This window comes from Rissa tridactyla, chromosome 6 (genome assembly GCF_028500815.1).
Source record: "Rissa tridactyla isolate bRisTri1 chromosome 6, bRisTri1.patW.cur.20221130, whole genome shotgun sequence".
NCBI classification, from domain to species: domain Eukaryota; kingdom Metazoa; phylum Chordata; class Aves; order Charadriiformes; family Laridae; genus Rissa; species Rissa tridactyla.
Window position 1 is genome coordinate 18,955,793 of NC_071471.1, and position 21,292 is coordinate 18,977,084.

The window sequence follows — 21,292 nt, forward strand, 5'->3', positions numbered from 1 at the left end:
TCCTGAGAGGCCCTGCTGCAAACGCCTCCCTGGGACTGGCTGCCCGCATGCAGCCCTGAAGCAGAGCAGAACTCGCTCTTCGGGGCAGAAACAAAGAAACAGCAGCGGGGCTGCCTGGAAGGAGCTGCTAGCAGCAACATCCCAGACCCTCCCCAGCAAAGGGCGGCGCAGACGCAGCCAGCTCCCTCCAGATGGCCCCACTGACCCCAGGCTGCAGCTGCCACCGAGGGGGAAGGTGGGCACAGCACCAAAGGCAGCCCTGGTGGGGACAGATACGCCACACGCACCATTAATGACACTTCTCCTGCAGTCCTTAATCCTTTATTTTCTTTCTCTACGAAGTATGTTGAGGACTAACAAGAGCCTCCCAGTCCACTTTGGCCCCTCTTTGGTCGCCCCTTGGTGCACCAGCTAGTGCTGCCGGCGGGGCGGCCTCTTGCGGGGCTGGGGACAGTCCTGGGGGTCGGGGGCCCTCCTCTTTGGGGGACGCTGGGGCCCCCGTGGTGAGCAGTTCCTGACCTGGTCAGGAGCAGAAGGACCTGCTGCCGCTGCCGCCTCCCCTGGCTCCTCCCGGGGCTGGGAGCCCACAGAGCTGCTGGGGGAGGCCAGCTGGGGGCCCGGAGTGTCCCCCTGCGAAGCTGTGGGGCTGCGGCTGGTCGCAGGGATGTTGTCACCATCGTTGTCATCGCCCTCTTCCTCGCCAGGTACTTGTGGGTCCTGGTGGGCCAGGTGCTGGCGGAGCTCCCTGCTGCACAGGCGCACGGCGAGCATGTTGAGGTGGCGGATGAAGGTCCTCGTGAGCTCTGGCAGGCAGTTCTGCAGCTGCTGCTCCAGCACCGCCTCGTCCAGTCCCCAGAGGCACAGGTGGGCCACGATGCTGCCCTCTGCCGCTGCCACATCCCACCACCGGTCCTCAAAGAGCACCCCGAGCTCCCGTCGCAGCCATGGCATCAGGGGCTCAATGCTACTTGGGTGGCTCTTGAAAAAGTCTGCCCAGACCTCAGGAGGGAATGCGTCCACCTGAGGCTCGGCCTCCACAGCCCCCTCCTCGTCCTGGAGGTCTGCAGGGCATGGGATGTCGAATGTTAAATAATCATCATCTGACCAGACCGAGAACACAATATCTGTTGCCACACACTGGCACACGGCGCAGCTTGGCCTCTGCTGTGCCCAGCGCACTGCACAGCCTAAGCAAAAGGGGTGGAGGCAGGGTGACAGATAGGCGATATCCTCTTCATCATCACAACAGATGGGGCATCTCCACTCGCTCTTGCTGGCCATGTTCTCTGCGCACTGCGGTGGGTCAGGGAACGCTGAGTATGAGGAGCTGCTCCCTCTCGCCGGCACCGCAGCGGCGGGTGTCACACGCTGCAAAATGGACAGAAGTCAGGGTCACTGGCTGACCTGGGGAGGGGAGGGCAGGACGAAATGCCCAGACCCTGGAGAAAGACACCCTGCCGGCTCCCCCAGCCCCACCTCCTGCCCCACGGCCACCCCGGGGGGATGTTTCCACCACAGCTCACCTCCGCTGCTGCGAGCATGTCCCGCGGTGCCCGGCTGCCTGAACCAGGCAGGGCCGGGGAAGCACAGGGGGTGGCTCCGGGATGGGCACTGAGAGCTGCTGATGACAGCCCCCGAAGCACCACCCGGCACCAGGAAAAGCCTCGCTCAGCCCTCCACACCTTGCAGGCACACTCAGCAGGAGTCCAGGCATGAGCCAGGCTGGCCCACGCTCTGACAGCAACCGAAGATAAGCAGCCAGGGACGTGAGGTGACAAGGGACATGTCGCTCACCGACATGGATGTCACAATGGCCCATCTGTCCCGCAGAGGTCGCCCGGGCAGCGATCCGCCCAGCTTCCAGTGAAGGACTGTTCTCACTGTAAAAAATGTCTTACTTAGAGATAAATCCTGTCCCAGCAGGGAGGATAGCAGCTAAGAGCAGCTGATGGAGGCAGTGGAGCAGCGTGGGCAGAGCACAGGGGAACCCAGAGGAAACCCCTGCACTCGCACACCCTTGGGTGCCATTCCATTCACTCTCGTCCTGCTGTGCCGGTCCCCAGGTGGCAGGACAGAGGCCCTGGAGGGATGGAGTCCCTGAAGCAGGACTGCTTAGCCAAGGAGGCAACCTTTGCTCTTGGATAGCTCATGCGCCACCAGCCTGCCTTCCTCCTGGAAGCTGCTGGGCCACCAGGACAGTTGACCTCTCTATCCAAATAGCCAAGGGTAGAATGAAGTGTGTAGGGGGCAAAATGATGCAGAGCGGTAAAAGAACTTTTTTGGAAGATCGTTCACCTGGCAGGCGTAGTTGCAAGAATAACAGTTTGATCCATGGCCACCTCCCTGAACACACTGCGATGCCAGCCTGGGATGTGTAAATCCCACTTCCAGGGCTAGGGGAGTCAGGGTGGTGGCCACTCCCCACCCTAGGCCAGGTCTTGCTCCCTCCTCCTTCATCATCCTGGGGAGCTCCAAAGCTCGCCTCAGTCAATCCAGCAGCACAGGCAGCAACATCTAGGAGGCCTCTGTGAGAACTTGCAGTGCACTTCACAGCGGGCCCACTGCAGACCCCCTCTGCCAAAACTTGCACACGGACACCCAAGACAGCAGAAAACACCAGACTATTTGCACAAGACACCAGCGTAGTTACTACCCAGAGCTGCCTACCACGCATGTTATAGGAGTCTGCTGGATTGACAGCATTTCCTTTTCCTTTCAATCTCTGGACCTAGAACAACAGCTGTGTGATGCTTTCAGAGGAGCACCACGAGTGCTTCATGTGTGTAGCCTAAAACAACCCAGTCGCTTTTTTAGGAAATTGTGTTATAACTAAAGGGAACATAATCATTCCAATTATCTGGAATTACTAGGAAGCATCCAAAATGTCACTCAACCTGGGAGAAAGGGAAGTTAATTGCTTGGAAAAAAAAAACAACACTGTGTGCATCCTGGGGAATTTTCAATCACACATTCAGACTAAGCTTGCCATTCACACTGGGAAATTTTAGAGCGCTTCACTCCAGTTTAAAGTACACATTGCAAACGTGGTTGCAAGGAAGTTCCAGTGTCCCTAAGAGTCCTGTAAGAGTGCGGTGTGACAGCACAAAGCTTCGCACAAGGCTTCAGAGATTACTTTGAAAACATGGCATAACTGCCTGACGTAGTAGATGTTTGTTAGTTCTTCTGACTAGTAATTCAAATACCATCCTTTCCGAGTTGCTAAGATCTCATCCGATCACAATAGTCCAAGTAACTGTTATTGAGTAGTAACTATGTTGGTGCCTTACAGAGTCAGATCCTGAGTTTGTATGTGGCCCAAACTATTGTGCTTTTAATCAAAAAAGGGAGGGCTTGAACAGAGGGAGCAGGGTAGCCTTAGATCAGTTTTGGCCAGTTATAAAACTGCATCTTGAGGTTAGAGTTACCTGAAATGCTGTGACACAATCTGCAGACTTGCTGCTAATGAAATGAGAAGATCCTGCTTCCATTCTTTTTCCCTCAGAGGCTCTGGCACTCATTAGTCCCCTCTGTGACTTGATTCAGCTCAATAACCTGAAAGAAAATTATTCATTGTTTCCACTTCGATAATAAACTGAGACTGTTTATGAAAAGATATGATGTGTGTGTATGAAGTGGGTATAAGGGATGGAATCAGAATCAGGCAGCCCAGAATAGGGTGAATAAAAGGGAGAACCCTTCTGTTGTGCAGTTGCAAAAAAAAAAAAAAAAAAGTAACCAGGTACAAACATTTGGACTTCTAGCTTTTCATCTAAATTTTCAATCTACTTGCTTGCTGTAATTGTTCCCCAACACGGAAATAATTCCATGCTTTTACTTGGTGTACCTTTGACAAATGGGGGCAAGCTGCATACAGTGCATGGGGCAGAGTTAGGCCTGTGGTTTTTATGTTTCTGTCACTAATATTTCTCCTGGCATGCTGGGCCATCTGATGGTTTTTTCCCCTTGAAACATTTTATAAAGCCACTACTAGATCTTGCCAGCTGCCCAGCTACATTATTTATTCAGATATATAATATGTGCCTTCGTAAAGATCCAAGCACTTATTCTAGTCCAAATGTACAAACATTGACATATGTTAATGATCATATCATATATTGCACAATGGCATGGCTAAACGTACAGGGATTATGGGTACACAATAGAAAGAGCTGTGGTAACACAGTGTACAAGTTTCTGCCCAGATACATACTCTCTGAAAACCAAAAGAAGCAAAAATGCAATTACTCATTCAGTGCACAGTTTTAAAATAGTTTGTAAAGAGTATGCATATATATTTTGCTCCAGATTAAGCAGGTATAGCACCAGCTGAAACATTTTGTCCACACTGTTCTGGAAATCACAGAATCACAGAATCTTCATGGTTGGAAAGGACCTTTGAGATCATCGAGTCCAACCAAACAACCTACAGTCTCTGCCCTTCACAGCATGCCCTGAAGTGCCACATCTAGACGTTTCTTAAATACCTCTAGGGATGGTGACTCAACCACCTCCCTGGGCAGGCTGTTCCAGTGCCTGACCACTCTTTCAGTAAAGTCATTCCTCCTGACATCTAATCTAAACCTCCCCTGCCCCAACTTCAGACCATTTCCTCTGGTCCTGTCATTATTCACCCGGGAGAAGTGGCCAACACCCACTTCTCTCCAGCGTCCTTTCAGGTAGTTGTAGAAGGCAATGAGGTCTCCCCTCAGCCGCCTCTTCTCCAAGCTAAACATGCCCAGCTCCCTCAGCCTCTCCTCATATGACCTGGTCTCCAGACCCCTCACCAGCCTGGTAGCTCTCCTCTGGACACGCTCCAGCACTTCAATGTCCCTCTTGTACAGAGGGGCCCAGAACTGAACACAGTACTCGAGGTGAGGCCTCACCAGTGCTGAGTACAGAGGCACGATCACACGATCACTTCCCTGCTTCTGCTGGCCACGCTATTCCTGATACAAGCCAGAATGCTGTTGGCCTTCTTGGCCACCTGGGCACGCTGCTGGCTCATGTTAAGCTGGCCATCCACCAGCACCCCCAGGTCCTTTTCTGCTGGGCAGCTTTCCAGCCACTCTCCCCCAAGCCTGTGGCGTTGCTTGGGGTTGTTGTGACCGAAATGCAGGACCCGGCACTTGGCCTTATTAAACTTCATACAGCTGGCCTTGGCCCATCGATCCAGCCTGTCCAGGTCCCTCTGTAGAGCCTTCCTACCCTCAAGCAGATCAACACTCCCACCCAACTTGGTGTCGTCTGCAAACTTACTGAGGGTGCACTCAATCCCCTCATCCAGGTCATTGATAAAGATATTAAACAAAACTGGCCCCAAAACTGAGCCCTGAGGGACACCACTGGTGACCGGCCCCCAAGAGGATTTCACCCCATTAATCACAGCTCTCTGGGCACGGCCAGCCAGCCAGTTTTTAACCCAGCGAAGAGTACGCTTGTCTATGCCATGATTCGCCAGCTTCTCCAGGAGAATACTGTGGGGGACGCTGTCAAAGGCCTTACCAAAGTCCAGACAGACAACGTCCACAGCCTTCCCCGCGTCCAGAAGGCGGGCCACATGGTCATAGAAAGAGATCAGGTTGGTTAAGCAGGACTTCCCTTTCCTAAACGCATGCTGGCTGGCCCTGATCCCTTGGCTGCCCTGCACTTGCCGTGAGAGCTCACTCAAGATGATCCTCTCCATGATCTTTCCTGGTACCAAGGTCAGGCTGACAGGCCTGTAGTTCCCCGGATCCTCCTTCTGACCGTTCTTGTAGATGGGCGTCACATTAGCCACCCTCCAGTCATCTGGTACCTCCCCTGTTGACAAATGATGGAGAGAGGCTTGGTGAGCTCTCCCACCAGCTCCCTGAGTACTCTTGGGTGAATCCCATCCAGCCTCATATACTCATGTGTGTCTAGATGCAGAAGCAGATCATTGACTACTTCCTCCTGGATTATGATTGGTCTGTTCTGCTCTCCATCCTTATCTTCCAGCTCAGGAGGCTGAGCACCCTGGGGATAGCTGGTCTGACTATTGAAGACAGAGGCAAAGAAGGCATTAAGTATCTCAGCCTTCTCCTCGTCATTGGTTGCAACTTTCCCCCCAGCATCCAGTAAGGGATGGAGATCCTCCCTGGCTCTCTTTTTGTTGATGTATTTATAAAAGCTTTTTTTATTGTCCTTAATGTTAGTGGCCAAGTTGAGCTCCAGTTGGGCTTTTGCCTTCCTAATTTTCTCTCTGTATAACCTAACGAGATCTCTGTACTCCTCCTGAGTTGCCTGTCCCTTCTTCCAAAGGTGGTAAACCCTCCTTTTATTCCTAAGTCCCATCAGAAGTTCCTTATTCATCCAGACTGGCCATTTTCCCCACCCTTTAGACTTGTGACACTTGGGGACAGCCTGCTCCTGGGCCTTTAAGATTTCCTTCTTGAAGAGCGTCCAGCCTTCCTGGACCCCTTTGCCCTTCAGGACTGTCTCCCAAGGGACTCTCTCAACCAGTGTCCTGAACAAGTCAAAGTCCGCCCTCTGGAAGTCCAAGGCAGAGGTTTTGCTAACCCCCCTCCTTACATCACTACAAATTGAAAACTTGACCATTTCATGATGACTAAACCCAAGACGACCTCCGACCACCACATCTCCCACTAGTCCTTCTCTGTTTGTGAGCAATAGGTCTAGCAAGGCACCTCCCCTGGTAGGCTCACCTACCAGTTGTGTCAGGAAGTTATCTTCCATGCACTCAAGGAACCTCCTAGCCTGCCTGCTCTCTGCTGTGTTATATTTCCAGCAGATACCCGGCAGATTGAAGTCCCCAACCAGAACAAGGGCTGGCGATTGCGAGACGTCAGTCAGCCACTTATAGAATACTTCATCTATCTCCTCATCCTGGTCACGTGGTCTGTAGCATACTCCCAGCACAACATCTCCCTTATTTGCCTTCCCCTTCAACCTTACCCATAAGCACTCGACTTTATCATCACTGGAATCTAGCTCTATACAATCAAAACACTCCCTAATGTACTGAGCCACACCCCCACCTCTCCTTCCTTGCCTATCCCTTCTGAAGAGCTTATAGCCTTTCATCACAGCATTCCAGTCATGAGAGTCATCCCACCACATTTCCGTGATGGCAACTACATCATAGCTGTCCTGCTGCACAATGGCTTCCAGCTCATCCCGTTTGTTGCCCATGCTACGTGCATTCGTGCAGATGCACTTGAGCTGGGCTACCGATTTCACCCCCATCCTTGGCCCTTTATCCCTAGGCTCATTACTAGTGGGCCTGGTTTTATCCCCTTCCCCCTTCGATACTAGTTTAAAGCCCTGTCCATGAGCCTTGCTAACTCTTGGCCTAATAGCCTTTTCGCCTTTTAGGATAGGGTTTTCCCATTCTTAGCGAGCAGGCCCGGTTCCTGTAGATCAAGTGACCTGGTGACATCTTGAACTCCACAGTTTGTCCAAAAATGGACGGGAGTCCTCCCATTAACTCTAGTGGGCAACCTAATAAATATCAAGAGGTTTACTTGGAAATAAATGGGAATAACAATCTGATAACTATTGGACCAAATTAATTCTATGTCTATTTTTTTTCTAGGATTTTCTTGATTTGCTTGGACAGAAAGTAACAAGAACAAACACAACTGGAAACTTTCTTGTGAAATACACTCTTCACTAAAAAGCTGAATAACCTTGTACCTAAAGACAACCTTCATATCAAACAGGTAAATAGAGAAGTTTGGCTAGCAAATCAAAATACTTCTACTGAAAACACATGAAAAAATGTTAGATTTTAACAGCCTAACTGAAATGACTGGGATTTAAACTCACACTAAATTCTTTTAGCTCTGCTTCTGTGAGATAAAAATATCTTTTACTTTCTGAGCCTTCTGTTTTGCTTATTTGATCATGAAGAGAAGATACTGTAGATTTATGTGTTGTTTGTACTGGAGAGCACAGCTGTTTTAGCTTTTCTGTCAGACCCCCAGGATCCTGTCTTTATAATGACTTTTTTAAAAGGCACAGTGAGTTTGCCTAAGCAAATTTAATTTGTATTACATTCTGGATCCAAAGGAAAGAAAAAAAAAAAAGAACGGAACACCCCCTTCCCCAACCCCTTGCCAGCACCACCTTTAGAAGAGAGGGGATTTTAAGTTAAAATTTATTTATTTATTTAAAATAATATAAATAAAATAAATTTTATTTATTTTAAATAACGTAAAAAAGTCCTTTAGTCTGGTATGGGTAAAAAATTGGTTAAAAAAAGTTGGCCGTGTCATGTAGGCTCTTTAAATATTTAATAGCAAGCCAAAGGTACACATTGCCATATCAACAACAACAACAAAGTAAACAAAAAGATGCATATTGTTAAGTGGGAAACTACAGGAGCTTATTTCTGTGAAAAATTAATATGGGGAAAGAAGAAAGAGAAAACAAGGTGACAAAACAAATCGTATTAAATCCAGATGAATAATAATAATATAAGATGAGAACAGGAATGCTTAGGGGCAATATGAAGAACAATTATTAGATTTAAGGAAAAATAATTACATAAACCAGAAGAAGTTAACTTGTGAAAGAATCCCAGAGACAGATGGAGTATCAGAGGCAAAAAGAACATGAGAAGGGAATAGCACGCAGTTAAGAATGGTTTCTTGACACCATTAAGAAACAAGATGGCCAGTTGTGAGGTAACTACTCTTTAAACTGGAAAAAAATAAACAAAGAAAATTATGATAGAGACTGAACCAGTTTTGGGAAAAAATAATCTATTTAACTATAACAAGTCATCAGCAGAAAAATGTATTCACCTGCTTGTGAAAGACGAAGAATGAAGTGGTTGTGTATGGTAATAAAATCAGCTATTATGAGAAAAGGCTGTAAGAAAGAAAAATTTTGCAGTTATCACTGAATTGGTATTAGAAAAGTTTAGAATTAGGATGATATACTTCTGTGTCAGGTAAATTAATTGATAAAATAAATAAATGAAAAAAACATAAAATCACGTAATAGCCCTAATGAAATTTGGATTAAGAAAAGTAGGAAAATCAGACCTCCAGGCTACTTTGGGAGAATGACAAAACATGACAAAGTGTAACTAGTAGAGACATCTGATTTGGATTCTTATGAAGCCTTTGACAACAGGCCAGGCAATACACACAATGCACATCTAGGTGTAATCCGGACAGTCTAGGTTTCACTCAGGTGTTAGGTTCCAATGAAAAAACAGATAAAAGTACAATTATGAGAGAAAGGTATTGACTACTTGTGTTAGCAACAGGAGAGAAGGGAAAAACTATAATTAACCTTTAAGTTGGAGGGTGCCATCTCCTCCAAACATTCCTGTCCCCAGAGAACAAAACCAGCCAACAAATCTGTCAGGATCCTTGCTCTGTCCTTCTACTGCATTCTATTGTGGAAATAAAGGTATCAGATTATGTCCCATCCTGCCCACATGTAACAATTTGTGCTGTACGCCAGATTTAGTTTGCGGTGCCCTGGCGAGTGCTTGGATTCAGACAGACAGAACTTTAAATAGGGATGGAATGAGAGGGAGGTTAAAAAACGATTAAGAAGGGGGAAAACAACAATTACTCAAATCCTACCTTACTCTGAATAATACTGAATATTTACTATTTTTTTTCCTGACAATTCGTTTTTAAAATATAAGTATTACAAGAGCAGAAAGGAAAAATAAAATTTATTTGAAAAATACGGACTCTTAATTCAGAACTTGCTGAAGTTAGGGAAGGCCTTCCAATGGCTTTAATGGGCTTTGGCTCAAGCCCCTATAGTGTAGCTATGAAAACAATATAAACTGAAGTGGGTTTTATACCTGTACTATAAATAATGTATGTAATCTAAATTATTGGAGACAGTATTTGTATATATCTAATTTATCATTATTAAAGTGAGATTATGGCAGCTTTATGTGAGACAGAGGCAAATCTGGGTCATTAGCAAAAACAGTTCATTTACGATATCCACTGTAACTACTCAGGCACTTTTTCATTCTTGTTTAAAATCTCAATCTTGCCCCCCTGTGGCCCATAGGAATATAGCACACGTGCATAGTACAAGTTCATCTGAAACTAAACTGAAAAATAAAAATAAAGAGCATGTACAATCCTTTTTGTTTTCTCATTCTTCCTTCAAATTTGAAATGCAAATGTCAAATAGTCAAGGCACAAATAAAACCTAGAGGGACATTTGCTTTTCAACCTATGCTTACTAGTAGCACTTGCTGAAACTGACGGTACTAAGGAAACAAACTTGGAAGGCTTTTGCATAATGTTTCACTCATTCCCCCTCCCTAAGGATATTTACGTAGGCACCAGAAGGCAGCTGTTCAAGCAGGATGATAATGGCTACAATTGAGCTCAATTACTGTAGTTTCAGTGGGCATCTCAGTTATTATTTGTAAAAATGGGCTTTGTCCATGAACTACACATATTTCTGCCCTCAGAGGTAAGTTTGGCCCAGCATGCTGGGACAGAGTTCTACAGCCACATTGACCTGTCCCTGCTGTCAGGTATCAAAATTAAATTTGAAAATAAACCAGCTTCAGATATCTATATGGTCTTTAAGATAGAAAACAGCCACTTTGATGTATTAGCAAAGGCTCATGCATCGTCATCACCACCACCAACAAAATTGCCTACCCAGGCCTCTGGATGGTAATGCAAATCCATGGCTAAAGACCTTAAAAGACAATTCCAGAGAAAATAATACTCTCTCCCTCAACCAAAAGAAAATGGCAAATAAGATACTTGCAGATAGTATGCCTGCAAGTAGACAATCATATTACAAACGACCACCCCAATAGTTTTAGAAAAAAACCCACCTCACTCCATCTATGTACATGGGGAAACAAACCAACCACATCTACTATATTATTCCTTTAAAGGATAATTTGATGATATAACAAGGTTTGTGTCACCTCTCTTACTTCAGCACTCTCTGTGAAAAATAATTTCTCTTCAGACTAACCCATGCAGGTTTAGTAAAAAGAACTTCCAACACGGTCCACTGTGTCCCTCAGAAAAATGTTCCACAGGATTGCCAGATTCTTTCTTATCAGGAACAAGAGAACCAACCATTAACTTTAAAGAGGTCACGTCATCAACTGTGGACATGTACTCAGCCTTACAGGGTTCACTCTGTTTCTTCTTATAGCAGCTGGATGCACAGTTACCAAACCTTATATTTTATATTTTTCACTCTACTTTTTTTCCAAGAAAGAATTCTTCCTTCCTAACAACTTCTTACTACTAATTTGACATGTTTATTATTCAGAAAGCCTGGTAAATGACAGCCCCTTATTTTATCAATTAAATAGGTAAAGCAACAATGCAAGCTCTTAAGCTCCCCATTTGCCTTCTCTTTCCCTGAGATATTAACCAAACTGGTTCATTCTCAGCAGCCATCTGATCCTTTTGCCCTCCTGAAACTACCAGCAAAAAGGAAATTAATGCCAATTGCGGAGGTGATTTTGTATTGACAATTTTCCAATAGAATCCAGACTTAGACCACCAGTGTGTTTCACAGGGGACATCCACCTGTCATCAGATGGTTGTAATTTTCCAACAGCAACTGTCCTGGGATGCATTCAAAATAGTAACAAAAGCTAAGAAAGATTCTTTATTTCATTATCAATTTTTACACCCCTGGTTCTTCAAGCTGGTGTCATATTTTTAAGTATGCCAATATAAAACACCCTACTTAAAATGGTTACTTCAGTACAAATATAAACCATAAATAAAATATAACTAACCTATCCAATATAAATTGCTATTATTTTATAAATTATGTTAACCTGCTATACTTCCATCTACAGTATAGTTAGTTAATATTTCCTTTCATCCCACCAGCCAAAAGGCTAATCCTCACAGCAGCTGTTACTACTCCAGTACAGAATGAATGTGAATTTAACCTCTCCTGGATATAGCCTAATAAATTCTGTTGTTTTTCTAAGCACTTCTGTGAATTAAAATGGACATCAGCTTGCCATCCAAATTCATGAACAGGTCTGAAGTGGCTTTTAGGCAAGTGGCCAAATAACTTTCCAATTCCCTTATAGGGTATAGCTCTCACTCCAGAGATCTCTCAGCAAGAACTGAAAAAACCCCATCTTCTCCATTTCCTCAAAACTATTTTTCATTTTCTTAGCATTATTTAAATAAATTAAGCACAACGTTACTTTAAACTAACATTAAGCGTTCATTTGCACTCTTCGGTTCTCAGTGATTTCAACTTAATTGTACCAATACAAATAAGAGAAGAATATGCCCTCCTGCAAAGGCCAGGATATTGAAAAGCTTGAATATAAAACGCAACCCAGCACATGTGTTTGGATATTGAATAAGGCTGAAGAAAATAGGAATGGACTCCAGTACAATGAAGATCTGTTACTAGAAACAAATGTATTTTTCATCTCATGCTTAACTTTATTCTAAAGAAAACTAATATATGCTATAAAGTCTTCCTTTTCTCCAAGACTTCAATCTCCATTTTCAAAAGTAAGATAGTTTAGACTTTGATTTGGCAAAGCAACGAAGAACCCGCTACACTTTAAAACAATTGGAAATGCACAGAATTTAGGCACATTACTCGTGTTTCCATATCTGCCCTCCTAGAGATGAAATATTTCGTGTTTTGATGGGAAGTCATCAGCCAGCTTGCATCAATGTGTGGCTTTGAACATTTTAAAATTCAAAGCATTTAGGGCCCCTGTACAAACTTGCCTGCTGATAATAGGTTTTCTTTCTGTTTCACACCCCCTAACCACAGTCTGTAAGACTGAAATTCACCATAGAAAACCAGCTAGAGAAAATAAACTTCAGGTAATAACAAACTTTCAACCTGTTGAAATAGACTCAGTTAGAAGTTACTGTTTTAATGAAATAACACACCAGTTTCAACTGCATACACATTCTTCACAGCCATTAGAGCTGATCTGCTGTATCAATAGGATATAAAATTTAATTTTGATTTTATGCTTGAATACAATTATTTATTTTCTCTCCTTTACACAAACGTTAAAGCCCCCCAAACATGAGAAGCCTAAACTCATCACCACCAATGGCAGCGACTCCTTTTACCAGACTGAGGAAACCAGTACACTGAAGAGGCACAGGTACTTCTCAGGTAGCACTCTCAGGCATGAATACTCATGGTTTACTTGCTGTGTCCTTTGGAGCCCCCCCGCATTACGGGCCAGATGGAAAACCTGCTACCTGATAACCAGACAGCCCTTTCAGTCACCATGCAAGTGACAAATTAGCAAAGAGAGCCACATGAGGTTTTTAATTTTTATATAAATTACCACAGTATTTCTCCCTCACAGGCAGGCTGCCCAAGAACCAGCCCTGTCGTCCTGGAGGGACATCAGACCAGGCAGCTGCTGACAAAGCACACCCACCTACCACCTTGCACCTTTCCTCACCCCTCAGCAGCTACAGTTGACCAGTGGTTTAATCGCGGCAGTGTGCACTATGTTCTCAGCTCCTCTTTCTTACTACTATTTTGTCTCCCCACTAAGGAAGAGAACGTGACAGCCTAGAGCCCTGCTCCATCCCCTTACCGGCTGAGGGAGCCGGCGGTCCCTTCTCCCGCTCCCACCGTCACCGTTGTCCCTGCTCTGACAAGAACGGCAGAACGAGCTCGCACCTTAACACAGCCCCTCGCCTCCGCCTCACCAGCATTTTAATAACACCAACGCATTGGGAGCACTTTTTTGGCCCTTCCCAAGGAAGCGTTCCTTTCTCCCTGAGGCGGGCCCCCCCGGCGGCGCCGCTACGACGGCCTGCTGAGGCGAAGTCAGACTCCATTTCCCGACGTGCCTCGCGGGGCCGCGCGGCGGCGGGGCGGGAAAGGGCGTGTGTAAGATGGCGGCGCTCGGGGCGTGGGGCTCCGCGCTGGTGCCCGCGCGGCTGTCGCGCGTGGCGCGGGCGCTGTGGGGCTGGCGCGCGCGGCGGGGACTCGTGCAGGATGCGGGCACTGCGGACGGTACGTGAGGGGGATCCCCTGCCCCGGGACGGGTCTCGCAGCCTGTGAGGGCCCGCTGAGCCCCGCCGTGCCCTTCGCGGTGGGCGCTGCGGTTCCCAGGGAGGCGCCCAGTGGGAGGGAAGAGGAATGGGGCGGGTGTGCGGCGCGGTGGAGCCCGGCGAGGGCGGGAGGAGGCGCGGGGGGCCCCCAGTATGCCCCCATTGCCAAGAAGACCAATGGCATCCTGGCTTGTATCGGCAATAGCGTGGCCAGCAGAACTAGGAGAGTGACCGTCCCCCTGTACTCGGCACTGGGGAGGCCCCACCTCCAGTACTGTGCCCAGTTTTTGGCCCCTCACTACAGGAAAGACATTGAGGTGCTGGAGTGGGCCCAGAGAAGGGCAACGGAGCTGGTGAGGGGTCTGGAGAACGAGTGTTATGAGGAGCGGCTGAGGGAGCTGGGGCTGTTCAGCCTGGAGAAAAGGAGGCTGAGGGGAGACCTCACTCTCTACACCCACCTGAAAGGCGGGTGTAGAGAGGTGGGGGTCAGTCTCTTCTCCCACATAACAGGCAACAGGACAAGAGAAGAGAGCCTCAAGTTGCACCAGGGGAGGTTTAAATTGGATATTAGGAAAAAAATTCTTCACTGAAAGGGTTATCAAGCATTGGAACTGCCCAGGGAAGTGGTTGAGTCACCATCCCTGTGGAGGCATTTAAAAGACAGGTAGACGTGGTGCTTAGGGACATGGTTTAGTGGTAGTTTTGTCAGTGTTAGGTTGATGGTTGGACTAGATGATCTTGAAGGTCCCTTCCAACCTAGACAATTCTAAGATTCAATGACCGTGGCCTCCCCGCCGACCAGGTTAACAGCCTGTGAAATCCCCCCACAGAGGGAAAAGCCACTAAGCCTTCCTTTGAGGATGAAACGGTTCAGAATCTGCTCTACAAAATGACTGGGCTCAACCTGCAGAAAGTTTTTAGGCCGGTGAAAAAGGAGCTTAAACCACCCAAGTACAAGCTGATGACAGAAGCTCAGCTGGAAGAGGTAGGCTGCTCTGCTTTGTTGCGACTTGAGTTTTGGTTTTAGCAAAAAGTCTGTAACAGTCCCTCTTTCTGCTTCCTTTAATGCTGCTATTGAAAACATTTCAGTTTCTTTCTTTTGTCTCAGGTCATTTCCTAAACCAGTGTACATCAGTGTTTCTTCACTTTAAATCATCAGTTCTGTTTATCTAATGGTTTCTGATTTTTGTGGACTATAGAAGGAGATTGGGTACTTTTTTTTTCTTCTTGAGTGAAAGGTCTCCTTTATTATTGGCTCTCCTTACACTTCCTAATTGTGTTAAATGGCTTTATCTGATGCTTAAATTATAGCCCTGGGAATCCTTTGACTACCCTTTTTTCCTGTTGTCTGACCACAGTCCGGGATGACAAAGGGGCCTGACTTAAACCAGTTCTCATGTAACCACAATCACAGCAATATATAAACTGTTTATTGCAGTTTGTGCTTTGGGGGAATTTTGCCATGGCAAAATGCCTGAAATAAACTTGGTGTTTGCAGTATGATACATAGATTTTAGTTTTGGAACTTCTTCCACCAAATTGCCCAAGTTACAGTAGCGGTATATTGTTCACATGCATTTTGTCTACCTGGAGATTGAATTAGTGTCTCACTTCTTCTCAACTGCAGAAGGGGGTTGGGGGGAAAGGTTTTTAAAATTTCTCTCTAAATAAAAATATTTGTCCCAAAATTGTATGTTAGCTTTCCAAAAGGATAGGGTTTTTTAACTACCTTTTTTTTTTTTTTAAGGCCACAAGAAAAGCCATCGAGGAAGCTAAAGAAAAACTAATTATGCCCCCTGTTTTGAAAGAACGAGAACCAATTGATGATGTCTTAGCAGAAGACAAATTTCTTGAAGGAACTGAAACTACAAAATATGTGTTTACAGATTTAACTTATTCCATTCCACATCGTGTAAGTAACAATATATAAACTTATTTTAAGAGCTTTTAATTCTTAATTTCAAAGTAAGCTTTAGGTTTTAAAAAAATGTTGTTATAGCAGTCTGCAAAAATGCTGAGGAATTGTAAATTCAGTCTGGTACAAGGCAATAAAAAGACATATTTCTAAATGTTTGCTTCTAACTCATAATGATAAATTAATTCCAGTGCTCAGAAGCAGGTGTGCGTAGGGGAGCCGTGGGATAGCTAGTTAATTATTTTAAAAGCATATACTTGTGACTTGCTGCAAAGTGCTGACTTCTTCCATGCTTCCTGCAAGTTTTCTGTGGAATTGAATTACTTGGTACTGTGCATAAACCAAAAGATGGAGCTGCTTCACAGTTGCAAAGATCTGGTGGAAACCTGAGTAAATGATAAATGAATTCATGTGGAAGCTGTGAAGAAACAGTTGTTAAATAAAATTGTGGAGTATAGGGATAAAGATGACAGCTAGATTTCTTGGTATAATGAAACATCTAGCTTGTCTTCAGTACCAGTAATAAGAGGCTGGAAAAATCCTTAACAATAATTAAGATTTTAAGTCATCTCCATGGTTCAAAGATGCATATGGTGATGATCCTGTGAATGAGTTGCCAACTCTTCCATCTATTACTCCATCCAAGAGCTCTCTCCAGGAACCTGCTATTTATTCTCCTGCCTCAATGTATTGAAAACTTCCTCTTTCCTGTCTGCAGCCCTAAATCAAATAGGCTTGTGAATAAATCTGAATATATTGCTTTATTTGTTGTATCTTTTGTTTTGCACTTGCCCTTGCTTGATTCTAGCACCTACCTCTGAAACAAAGTTTAAAAAGTACAAGGCACTTGCATTCTTAATTAAGTAGATGTTATTGAAAGCATAAAAACAGGCCAGCAGCAACATTAACTCAGTTCTGTGGGTATTAGTTATGTTATCTGTCTAAATTTCACAGAGATGTAGCTTTTAGTGTAGGCACATGCATAGTTATGTCATAAAATAAAATTAAGATGCAAATGTAGCACTCCATTAGCAGGTACCAAGGGAGAAATTGTGAATTTAGCATATAGCAACAGTCAGAAAGAAACTGGTAGTATTAGTGTGGGTTGAGATATAGAGGGCCTTTGCCAAATATGAATACTTTTTACAATGGTTCTGGCTACAAAGAGAGGAGGCTTTGGGAGATAATGCTGCTTTTTTTTTTTTTTTTTTTTTTTTTTTTTTTTTTTAAACCTTGTTTTCAGGAGCGTTTCATTGTAGTTAGAGAACCAAATGGTGTATTACGCAAAGCGACCTGGGAAGAACGAGACAGAATGATACAGATATTTTTCCCAAAAGAAGGGCGCAGAGTTATTCCCCCAGTGGTATTCAAGGATGAACACCTTGGGGTAAGAGCTTCCTGCCTTCCTGTTTTTCAAAACTGATCATTTTTCCTTGCTTGTGCTCGGATAGTGAAAATGTGCTACTTAGAGGAGCTCTGAATAAGCCAGCCTGCTTGTATGTTTTAAGTGGCTTGAATTCTGTTTTGAACAGTTGCTTATCGTTGTAACTTACTTAAAATACATACTATAAATCCAAATTAGATTGTTATGCATTGATAAAATTGTATGCTTAATCTGAAAATGTGAACAGGTGGATCAGAAGCAAAAGTCGAGAAACTGTTATCAAGGGAGTTACTGTACTTCTATCCATTTTGTTTTGTGATTAAGGGGATACTCACTGCAAGTGTTACACAGGAGAGAAATATTGTGGCTGCTATTTTGATTTTGGATAGTTGGAATGGTGTGATACAGTATCTATTCCTGAATTTGAACTGTTGTTTTAGACTGTATTTCGGCAAGACCGTCATGAGGATATCCTTAACATGTGCATTGCTCAGTTCGAGCCAGATTCCCCTGACTATATCAGAGTGAGTTGACTTTTCAGTTTTCTAATAAATAATGAATATTAGTGAAGAACTTTAGGGTTTGTTTTGTAAACGTGTTATCTGGTGATAAAATTGTTCACATGTGTTCTGCCCCCCTCCATAGATTACCTGTTATCCTTGTGATGATCTTTTCTTTTTTTCTTGACTCACTGAGAACATAACTTCTATCGGGCAATTTTTGAAGTACCTTTTTTTCATAGTAAGATTTCACCTCTTTGCTTTAGCATTTTTACCCTTCAAAAATAGATTACAACTTGACAGCAGTGAAATTAAGGTTCAGAGGCTATGTCCCTCCCTCCCCAAATTTTTAGTACATAGCTAGTATTTTAGCTTTCTCTTAACATAAAGATGTCTATGCCCAAGTACTAAGAACTGGGTTATTCTGGTGTTACCCTGAATTATAACATGCTTAAAGCTTTAAGGTAGCATGGTTCAGCCTGTGGCTTACTCCTGCGCTTTAGGGATGTCTGAAAATAGATAAAAAAACTTTAAGTGAGAGGTAGAGGGGAGAAACTGTCACCAAGCTCCAGTTACGCTAATGAAACTGAAACCTTTTCTGTGTGTGCATAGGTTCATCATCGGACTTACGATGACATTGAGAAACATGCCAAATACGATCTGCTCCGTTCAACAAGACACTTTGGAGGAATGGTGTGGTATCTAGTAAACAGAAAGAAAACGGATGGCTTACTAATAGATATGATCCAGAGAGACTTGTAAGTGGTGTTTGTCACTTATTAATTCTGCTTATCTAAACAAATAGAAAACATGTACTATTGCTTGAAAATGAAAACAGTATCTCTGTAAGATGTATAGAAGTTTCCATTTGCATGGAATTTTGAGCTAGCTGTAACTTTTAGCTATATAGTTGCTGAATGGAAACACCAACTACAGTCCATGAAGTTGTAGGGTATTAAACTAGGTTTCTGGAAAAATTAACCTTTTGTAGTTGTTGGGGTTTTATTTTTGTTTCCCTTGTAATTGTCAGTACACTTCCAGCTCTGGGCAGTGCTGATCTTAAAGCCTAATGCTTTTGTACTACTAAGCTCAATTTTGTCTATTAAGATTGACACACTCTGTAGTTTAAAGTAATTCCTAAGTAGCTTGGAACAGATAGATAGGCTTTCATTTTAAATGGATGAATTTCTGTAACATGTGCTGCTAAACTTACTCAAAACTCCCTGAAGCATTTAATTGTTCAAAATGTCACTAGAGCTAGGAGAAATTTGTACAATTAGAACTCCAAGCTGCGGTGATGGCGGCATTCATTTCCTACTGGTGGTTAGAAACTTTCAACAGGTGGTCAGATATTACTTTTCAACTTGAGGATACAAAGAAATACAGCAAAGTTCCAGTTTTGGAATCAAATTGTTAAATTGTTAAATTTAACAATTTAAATTGTTGTCAAAATTGTTAAATTGTTAAATTCAAATATCTGGACAATTTGAATTACCAGAGTTTGGAGCATCTTTACCTGCCACCCACCCACTTTTGGCTTATGCTCGCATTTATGTAAAACGCCCGTTACAGATTTAAATTCAGCTGAGGGCTAGGTGTCACAAGATTTATAAAACTGATTCTGTAAAACGTGCTAGTTGCTGCAGTCTGTGTCAGAAAGTTTCTCTTTGGCACGGTTGTTCTGCTAAATACTTGTTAGGTAATTAATTGTATTTTACAGAGAGATTTCAGCTTTAGTACTGCTGAACAAGTACATCAGGCCTAACCTGCAGAATGGGTAAATTTGTGTACCTTACCTGGTGCACCTTGGTGTTCACATCCTTCTGTCTTCCTTCTCATGAAGAGGTTGCCATTGCGATAGATGATGGGATGCCTGTTTAGCTGTATGTTCTAATGACTGTGTAACTCAGTGAAAGCAGAAGTCTATGAAAGCCTGTGGTGTGCAAAGTAAATACTAAGTAATTGCTACAAATGGGCCTTTGTTTGTTTAGGCTGGATGATGCTACAAGTTTAATTACACTGTATCATATGCTTCATCCTGAATGTCAATCAGCAAAAGAAGCTAAAGAACGGAAACTTCAAGGAGTGGATCTCATCAAGGTATGCATTTGTTGTGGTTTGAGAAACCCACAACAACTTATTGTCATTTAGACAATTGTTCTATCACCCGATGACCCCTCCCCACCTGGGAAGGAGAATTAGGGAAAAACAAGGAAATATGAGCATGGAAATATAAAGACTTAATAGGGTAAGACTAAATAATTAACATTAATAATACTAAAGAGCCAGTATTGATCCGGATACCAATGTAAGATATACAAGGACTGTACTCAGCCCATTCTCTCAGCAGGAAGCTGTGCACTCCCAGCAGTGGACAGCAAATGTCGGACACTGTGAGCACTGTGGCTTGGGGAAGAAGGGAAGGGCTCAGGGCTCCAGCAGTGGGGCAAGGAGTTCTCTGGACCGCAGCCATCAAGGGAGAGAGCGAGCGCATACTCCACAGCAAACTTTCTAATTTATATTGAATGTGACATTGATGGAAAGAAACAATGCTGTTGGCCAGCTTAGGTCAAGTGCCCAGGTCTCACTCCTCCTCATCCCTGCACCTGGCAAGGCTTGAAAACACTGAGACCTTGAATCCCACATAGCCTAGCTGGCTATAAAGCAAATATTTTCTCAAATTCAGACACCGGAGTCTTCTAGAAAAGTGCACTTTTTGCAAGCATTAGAGGAGAAATTAGTCCTGTGTCACTCAAACCAGGACAGCTTTTTTTATGTCAAGGCTACTTAACTACAAAAGAGAAAGCTTTTAAACAGCAGAAGCCTATTTAGTAGTCTAAATTTCTCCTTCCCTTAAGCAGCAGATACTTAACTAGAACTGTTGTGCATGCCAGGTTGTGGTTTGTTTTGGTTCTTTTTTAAGCTGTATGTAGCTGCACCAGGATTTTGTCTGTAGCTGGCTGGTGCACCACTGGACTCATGAAATCTCATTATGCAACTATGCTCTTAATTGTCCGTTAATCTCTCTCCTGCCATGTTTGCAGGTATTTGTGAAAACTGAATCACAGAAAGAAGGCTATATACAACTGGCCCTCCAGGCTTATGAAGAAGCAATGGCTACTTCTACAGCTTCATGAAATAAACCTTAGTTCATCATGAGTTTATAAACAGTCTCTGTATAGGATTCCACAATAAAGACTTTCAAAGAAAGACTGATGCAACTGACTGTTCTAGAATTTTTTTTTTCTAAAATATGTAAGAATCACTACAGCAGCTGGTTATTTTCAGAAGTTCTGTAAATGAACTTATAGCACTCATCATGGCTTCTGTTTTGAGGTAACAACATGCCCCAACTTGAATTCCTTTACTGTTGCATCTTCAATCTAAAGAATTGCCCACAGTTCATTTTACTTACTGAAGTAAGCGTAGGGTCTGGACAGCTTTGCTTAGGAACATGTTTAACACCACATCC

At 43.9% G+C, this 21,292-nt stretch overlaps 2 protein-coding genes across 3 annotated transcripts; one reads left to right on the forward strand and one right to left on the reverse strand.

The window, feature by feature from the left end:
* Positions 1-317: 317 nt before the first annotated feature.
* Positions 318-13,780, reverse strand: LOC128911268 (E3 ubiquitin-protein ligase Topors-like). Of its 2 annotated transcripts, none has more exons than XM_054205850.1 (4): positions 13,645-13,780; positions 3,426-3,552; positions 1,524-1,880; positions 318-1,368 (listed from the first exon to the last, which is right to left on the reverse strand). In XM_054205850.1, exons 3-4 carry the CDS (start codon positions 1,539-1,541, stop codon positions 412-414), a joined length of 975 nt encoding a protein of 324 aa, XP_054061825.1. In that variant the 5' UTR covers positions 1,542-1,880; positions 3,426-3,552; positions 13,645-13,780; the 3' UTR covers positions 318-411. The 2 variants fall into 2 exon arrangements, with proteins under 2 accessions (XP_054061825.1, XP_054061824.1); XM_054205849.1 differs by having other exon boundaries at positions 13,559-13,780.
* A 44-nt stretch (positions 13,781-13,824) lies between these two features.
* Positions 13,825-21,041, forward strand: MRPS22 (mitochondrial ribosomal protein S22). Its single transcript, XM_054205848.1, has 8 exons — positions 13,825-13,983; positions 14,852-15,006; positions 15,769-15,933; positions 17,180-17,323; positions 17,761-17,844; positions 18,433-18,578; positions 19,812-19,920; positions 20,865-21,041. Exons 1-8 carry the CDS (start codon positions 13,863-13,865, stop codon positions 20,955-20,957), a joined length of 1,017 nt encoding a protein of 338 aa, XP_054061823.1. The 5' UTR covers positions 13,825-13,862; the 3' UTR covers positions 20,958-21,041.
* The last annotated feature ends 251 nt before the right edge of the window (positions 21,042-21,292 follow it).